Source organism: Crassostrea angulata, chromosome 6, assembly GCF_025612915.1.
Source record: "Crassostrea angulata isolate pt1a10 chromosome 6, ASM2561291v2, whole genome shotgun sequence".
NCBI lineage: Eukaryota > Metazoa > Mollusca > Bivalvia > Ostreida > Ostreidae > Magallana > Magallana angulata.
This window is the reverse complement of record NC_069116.1, coordinates 9,567,501-9,575,503: the sequence shown is the minus strand read 5'-3', so window position 1 is coordinate 9,575,503 and position 8,003 is coordinate 9,567,501. Positions and strand designations below refer to the sequence as shown.

The 8,003-nt window shown below is 36.3% G+C and overlaps 1 protein-coding gene across 2 annotated transcripts in view; it reads right to left on the bottom strand.

The window, feature by feature from the left end:
- Window positions 1–795: 795 nt before the first annotated feature.
- The window catches only part of LOC128189704 (zinc finger protein 423-like), a 20,577-nt gene continuing 13,369 nt past the window's right edge, over window positions 796–8,003 (bottom strand). The window contains exons 5-13 of one of the 2 annotated variants that reach the window (XM_052861420.1): window positions 7,274–7,413; window positions 5,734–7,011; window positions 5,377–5,556; window positions 4,570–4,810; window positions 4,179–4,413; window positions 1,723–3,282; window positions 1,467–1,550; window positions 1,281–1,342; window positions 796–1,063 (exon numbers count right to left, since the gene is read on the bottom strand). In XM_052861420.1, coding sequence (XP_052717380.1) covers window positions 956–1,063; window positions 1,281–1,342; window positions 1,467–1,550; window positions 1,723–3,282; window positions 4,179–4,413; window positions 4,570–4,810; window positions 5,377–5,556; window positions 5,734–7,011; window positions 7,274–7,413 — 3,888 coding nt within the window. In that variant the 3' untranslated portion in view covers window positions 796–955. Of the gene's footprint in view, window positions 1,064–1,280; window positions 1,343–1,424; window positions 1,551–1,722; window positions 3,283–4,178; window positions 4,414–4,569; window positions 4,811–5,376; window positions 5,557–5,733; window positions 7,012–7,273; window positions 7,414–8,003 lie in introns of both variants that reach the window. The other variant, XM_052861419.1, reaches the window with a different exon arrangement.

Sequence of the window (8,003 nt, the reverse complement as noted above, 5' to 3'; positions counted from 1 at the left end):
TACATCCAATCAGTTGGACAATTCTTTTACATGAACAATTTTTACCTCGTATATGCATGCGCAGCCCACTACAAGAGAACTAATTTCCATCATACAGGGAAAGAAGGTTATTATCTATATGAGATTTGCCTCCCACCCCTACCCCGTATTTGAGTTGAATCATTTTCTACATACTTTTCTATATTCTTTTATTAATGTTTTTCTTTTTGATCTTCTTTTTGTATGTTGTCACTCTGTATTAATTAATATACAGTTCTGATGTTTACTGATTCTCAGTAATTAATTCGCGTGTTCATATCATGTCATAATCTCCATAGAAAGGAAATAAGTATGAATGAAAGTGTCTCCGTGGTTAAATAAACACAAAACTGCTGTACACTCAAAAATTTTGTACAATAGATTGGGCTGTAAATGAAAGTTTGTTTTTTAAGATACAATCTTTATCTTTTATTTCTAATTTAAAAATAACGCTGAGCGATATTACATCGTCGGTGACAGCGATATAACATCGTCGTGGGAATCACATCAATTTTATCATCACCGGGTTTGAGGAAACTTGTGGACTCAAAACCGTGATTTTCCACGATGCGATATAAAAGACGGTTTCCATAACTGATTTTAGTGTCTCTTGTGATTTTGAAATTAAATTTACAGAATGTGTTTGCTTACTAACAATGTTAAAAGTAAATATTAATTAAACAAACCCCACGTGCGTTGGGGTTTTTTTCTTAAAAAAAAAAACATTTTCTGAAAAGAAATTATTAAGATTTGTATGATTTTTTTCAACACTTTAAAATAAATTTAATTGATTTTATTATATAAAACAACAAGGGAAAGTAAACATATCTTGTTATATATAATATATGTACAATTATTCAAAATAAAATACAACAATATCAAAATAGAGCACTATAAACTGTCTACAATCTGACTGTCACAACACGGGGTTATCAATCTATTCAGCACCATTCACGGACGATAACTCTGCCTCTGAAGCTGATTCCTCCAGTTTACTTCCGCCATTCAAGCCATCCACCGTTTTCTTATTCGTCTCAGTTAAACACTTAAAAAAACAATAAAAAATACACTTATGTTTATAGAACCACGGAAATTTTTGTAACCTTATCACATACATTAGTAAAGCATTATTTGTACAACGCAAATGATGTGTACAAATCTCCAAAAACTTTCTATCATTCAGGGATAAGGAATAATTTTTTGTAATATAAGTAATCAAATACAAAAAATCCCAAAGAGCTATATAATAGGTTTGTTAATACCTGATATAGTGTAGTCTTGAATCCTTTGTGAGTTTTCATGTGAGCCTTGCGGTTTTCTTTCCCTGCAACAAAAAACATCCATGTGACATTCACTAAAACTAACTTTTAAAACCAAGTTCTTTGAAGTTAATAGCAAGAACATACTTGTAAAACGCTTGTGGCATATGGAACACTCATAACCCTTACTAGAATTATGCAAACGCATGTGAAGTTTTAAAGTCTTTGGGTGACTGAAAGACTTCTTGCACATACTGCAACTCAATTTGGTCTCTACAAACAAAATGCAAAAATATATAATATATATAAAAATGAACAAAATAGCAAATGACTGTACTTGTGTATAAGGAATAAAATCAAAGAAATGACTTGTATCGATAAGTACATGATTATAATGTATTCTGTAGTCTGAATTATCATCTCCCTTATTTCTCATCATATTTACCTGTGTGCTCCGTCTTCAGGTGATCTCGTAGCTCCATTAGGTTAGAGAACTGACTTTTACAGTCAGGACAACACACTGGGCCTCTGTGAAGGGTGGACTCTGGCTTCCCATTGCCTAATGCTTCACAATGCTCCTGAATGTGAGAAACTAAATCGGATATTTTGAGGAGCACCTGCTCACAGGTTGGGCACTTCAGTTCCACTGATGTCCCATTTTGTTTAGTGTTGGACACACTTTCAGGTGATTTATCCTGCTGTGAGTTTTCCTGCTTCACTTTATGCTCCTTACCATTTACAAGTTGTTGTTTCCTGGATTTACCATTGTCCCCAGAGCGTCCATGGTGACAAATCTGGTGGTTCTCTAACTCTGCGCTAAAGAAAAATTTCTGGCTGCAATCTACGCAGGCAAATCTCCGAGCACCAAGGCCATGCTCCACAGCATGCTGCTGAATATCTGCAGCATTTGTGAACAACTGACAACAAATACTGCATCTGAATTCGGAATTCTGGTAGCTATGTTCTATTAAGTGACACTGTAACTTTGCTGGGGAAGTGAAACTAAGAGAGCAGAGCTTACATTCATGAATATTGCCCTCTTTCATGACATGGGAAGCCACATGTTGCTGAATATCCTCTTCAGAGTCGAAAGATTCTTGACACTTGATACAAGTGTAGGATTTTTTGTGTACTTGCTGATGAGCTTCCAATTGAGAATGTGATGAAAATGAGGCTGGGCACTGATTACATGTGACATCACTAGAAGAATCAAAGGAATGATGAGTCAAATTGTGAGCCTTTAGGAGAAGACTCGACTGGAAGGTGGCCTGACATTTATGACAAGTGTGGTCTTGTTTTCTACCATGATGAGTGACAACATGAGCCTCTAGCTGCAGAGGGTTCAGAAAACTATCCCCACAAGTCTCGCAGTGGTACAGTGACTTGCTCCCATGGTAACATACCTTGCAGACAAAATAGTTACGACCACTTGCATTGATTTTGGAGACCAAGTTTTCTTTAGTTTTGAATGCTTCCAGACAGACACAACAGGTGAATGAGCTACTGTTGGCCTGGAAATGATGTCTTCCATGCATCTGAAGCTCAACCATCGACACCAGTGTTTGGCGGCAAATCAGACACTGAATGTAGTTACTCTGGAATCCATGCTCCTGGGTATGGATATAAAACTGTTCCTCTGATTTGAGTGCCACCTTACACAGGACACAAACATTGCCCTCCCTGATCTTGCAGTGGGTCAACTTATGCTCAGCCAGAATGCTGGGAGTAGGGAATACTCTGTCACAGATGTTGCATTTCTCATCCCCATTGTTGAGGTGTATCTTCATGTGTTTATCCATTTCAGTACGGTTCTTGAAGGTCTGACTGCAGTACAGGCATGATACATTGACCCTGTCTGGTGACATAAACAAAGACAGAGACTTAGGGGGTGGGGTCTCAACTGATGACACAGATACCTTGTCTTTACTTATAGGGGGGTCAGGACTTGGGTCTTTCTCTCTATTCTCTCTGTGTTGATTATCGAGCAGGGTTTGTGGTTTTATATCTGATAAAAAAGAGGTAATACATAAAGTTAAAAAAGAATTATAGCAGGCAGTATTTTCATTAAATGTACTGCTTCATTTATTCATAATTTAAGCATTATAACAATCCAATTTATTTATGAAAAAAAATTTAAACTTCAATGCTTTGGAATCATAAGAATTTGTGATGGCTCAATTTTTGCTAATTTTTTGGGGTCTCCCTCACCCATGGAATTTACATCCTCGATAAATTGTAAAACAAAGTACATTTGTATTAATTCATTTATCATGAAAATTAATAATTCCCCAAATTTTTTTGGAAATCTCCATGTGATACAATTAACAACAAATTTTAAACCTGAACAAATACTGTGGTTTCATAAATATTCATTGAATACCAATTTTCGCGGATTTCGTTGTTAAGTTGATCCAGGAAATTCAATATTCACTGAAGTGCAATTTCTATTAACATGTTCTATTGATAGGGTCATTGGCCTTGAATTTACGTATCCTTGAAACTGTGATTATCACTTTATCCACGAAAATTGATACCCTTGAATATTAATGAAATCACAGTAGTGACAAAAAGCATTAATCCATTGATCATACATGTTGACATGTATGACGCAATATTACGTAACTTTTTGAAATTTGACAATCCATAAAAATTGGTCCCAATGAAACTTGATGATTTGAAAGTATCTTTAAACATAAGTTTTTTTCTAATACCATGGATATGTCAAAATAAGTTTAAAATAAAGCCGGACCATTGTTCCTTCAAATAATTTAACCTCTATTTCTCAAATTTTATCATGAATTTACACTAAAATTATGTTCTTCCTGATAAAAAGGGATTTACCATTCAGTCTTTAAAAAAGAGTCTACAGTACAATTTCTGCACCTTTGACAGTAGTCATACCTGTAAGCTGCTCCCCACTGACTGCTTTCAAGATGGCTGACAGACCATGATCATGGGCTTTGTGACTCAGCAGAGCTGGATGATGGGAGAACTTCATGTCACAAATGTTACAGGTGAAGGTCAAATCAGAGGACTTCCAGATCCCCGGACTGCTGCGGGGGGAGAAGAAGTTGACCTCATTTAAATGGGAGTCCTTGTTTCCACCAAAACTCAATTCCATCAGATCTTTTTCAACCTAAAACATCAAAAATAAAGTTAAACATGTTGTAAAGTTGACACCTGATCATTGAATATTTTTAAATCAAATTACAGCAACACTAATAGATTTAAAGTGAGAAAAAGCCTAGGCCAATGTATCTTGGATGTGATGGTTGATCCGAGCTGATTTTACCTTCACTTTCACGTTTTGTGGGTGCTGTGATTTGGGCGTGCCCCGGTCTGACACACGTTGGGAAGGTGTCTGTCTGTCTGTTCCATCCTCTGATGAATGGACACTCTGTACGTGCTTGTCCAACAGGTACTCTACATGGAACGACTCGGAACACATGGAACACTTGAAGGGTCGACTGTGTGTTGTCAGGTGACACTGGAGTTCCATCTCAGAGGAGAAACTGTCCTTACAGAATAAACACCTATCCAAAAGATAAACACTTTTCAACATACTATCAATACTGTAAATTCCTTATATTATGCGAGTACTTAATTCCACCATCCCACTGTTTTGTATCAAATCGCGAAACATAAAGTCACGAAAGCAGAACTTTTTTCCTTATTTCATATTGTTCTCAGCTCCCAAAAAATAATGGCGAGATTTTAAAATCTGCTAAGGGTGCTTCTTGTGATTTTACGCAAATATTCATTCCTCGTGTTAAATTAGGAATCTACAGTATACAACACAGTAAAACATGTATATAGCAAACATGCTTATAATGAATTGACACTTAAAGTGAAGTGGGTTTTAAAGATATTTTGAACCTAACAGATATAATGATATAAGTTTATAACCAAGCAAAATTGTCCATCCCTGGCACTTAATTATTAGCATGTTTTATTGTACATGTAAATAATTGTGATGTATCCTGAATCATCTCAATATCAGATTTCCACACTTCTGGAAACGCTAAAATGCTAATTAAAATGTCGGATTAAATATGGTATCAATTTTTAAGACAATTTCTGAAAGAACAATGATTCATACCTGAATGGTTTTGCGATCTGTAGGTGGTTGACTCGTACATGTGCAGTCCACTCCACCTCGGAGCGAAACACGGAGTCACACTTGGAGCACCTGTACAGCTTACACTCATTGCTGTGCTTTATAGCAAAGTGGACCTGAATGTTCACCTTGGAATCAAAGATCTCCTTGCACAAAGCACACCTGAAATGGGAATGAAGTTCATGACATCTTCAATGAATGCTGTTATCAAAATTGATTAATAAATCAAGACTATAGAGAAAAGGTAATGGTACGAAAACTATGCTACTACTTATGTATCTATTAATCATCACATCATATGCATTTAATTTAATATTCTTGTGAATTGATGTATTTTACCTGTACAGATGATGGGCATGAATATCCATCAGATGTTTCTGAAGTTCATCTGGCTTAGAGAACAGCTTCACACAAGTTGTACAACCATATTCCGTGGAGACACTGAGGTAATGGGACACAATGTGCTTCTCAAGCTGCTCCTCATTTGGGAACTGCAGACTGCAATGCTTACACGGCAAGCCGGAAACACCTGGTGACAAGGAGGATGACACAGACACTGGTGACAACCCCGAGGAAATTCCTGGAGAAGACAATGCCTCCTGAAGCTTCAGTGGAGCTTTTGCCTCAATATGTAACTTCAAGTGGTTTTGGAATTGAAGAAAATCACTGAATCTGGAATTGCACTGCTCACATGTCATCTCTGCTTTGGTGTGATCAGATCCCCTGAAACCGGACTTTGTAAAATTGGACTTCCTTGGGGTGGGGATTTTCAGATTTGTTTGTGTGTGTAATTTCTTCTGCTTTTCTTGATCATACCTAGGATGATCCAGCACAGCATGCTTTAGAAGTTCAGCCTTTGACTTCCGATGTTCATTAGGATGCAGTGCCCTCTTGTGCTGTATGAGTGTCTCAATACTTCCAAACTGTCTGGAACACAGTGAACAAGGGTATTTGATGTCAAGACACGGCTGGTTCTGGTGAACAGCCCTCATGTGTTCATGCAAACTGTACAAATTCTTATATGGTGCATTGCAGTAGTTACATGTGTAAACTTCTGCTGGTTTTACAGAATGAACACTCTGCATGTGGATCTCTAAAACTTCCAAGGTATCAAAATCACTGCAAAAACAGTATGGACACACAAGCAGCTCTCCCTGAAGAGATGGTCCATTTAGAGGTTTAGATTGACAAGCCGATTGGCCTTTTATGTCGCTTTCATGAGAATTCATGTGCACATACAAATCATATAGATTTCCAAAAACCTCTGAACAGAGAGGACATTTGTTCCTTGTTTCATCCAAGTGGACCTTTTCAACATGATTATCAAGGTCGTCCTGAGTAGGAAATACACTGCCACAGAGGGAACAGAGGAAATTCTGACTGCTGACCTTTTCATGGGTCATTAAATGATATCTGAAGTCGGAGAGGTTGGTGAATGACAGTGGACAGTACATACAATTTAGATTCATGCCTTTGTTGCTGTCAGCCTGATGTTCATGTGTTGTCATGTGAGACATCATAACATCAAGGCTTGTAAATGTCTGTTGGCAAATTTCACACTGGAAACTAACCCTTGAAGAATCATGGGTCTTCATATGGCTTTTCAGGTGGTCACTTCTAAAACAATTATTTAAGGTGAAAATTGAAAATTGTGAGGCCAATACCAAAGAATAAAATCACAATTAAATAATCTGGAAAAAAAATACTTGTAGTCTTTTTATCATTCTTAGCAAAGACTACAATTTCAGATAATTTTCACATGAGAAATCATGTTTTAATAATGGGTTTCTTAATTCTTATGATAATTCTTATGAGCTCTTATGATGGAATAAGAAGTGATAAAGTATATGCAACTTGCCTCCCTTTGATCAAGCATTACCTGACAAAAGCAGCTTGGCACTGCGGACATTTGTACTTTTTTTCTCCAGTATGGAGTTTTACATGTCTGTCCCTGCTTCGCTTGTGCCTGAATCTTCTACTACACACGGAGCATTTGAATGGAAGCTGGTCACTGTGTATCTGTAAAATGTTATATACACAATCAAGTAAAAAGTCAAGATAAATTTAAGTACACACAGATGATTAAGAAGAGAATTAATCAACCAGTTTGTAAACTTCACTTTATCTAGAATTATTCATTCCCTAGATTAGAATTGCAAAATAAAAGCAAATACAATAGTGTTATTTCAAATAAATGTAGAACAGCCGAAACTTCTAAAGAGTTTGGTATATATATTTTTGTAATATATTTGATAATCAAAACGAGGCAAACGGTTCAATCAGCCTTTATACCCCATCATAATTAATTATAACTTAACCACAATCAAAATTTGGTCGAGATTAACTATTTTAAGATATATTTATAAGAGCTACAAAATGAGGAGCCAAACATACAACAAGTTGAGAAATCAACAACAATAGGTCACAAAGAGTGATTAAGTGACCAGGGGAAAGGAGGGAGTCATCTCCTAAATTTCAAAAAAGTTTCATATTACTGACCTTTTTAAAAATTAAAGGGATATTGATCCTTTTCTGCATTTTCAACAAAACACTTAGTACATAGTTAATGTAAACCTGACAAAACAGGCTATTAATTTAATCTAGGGTAT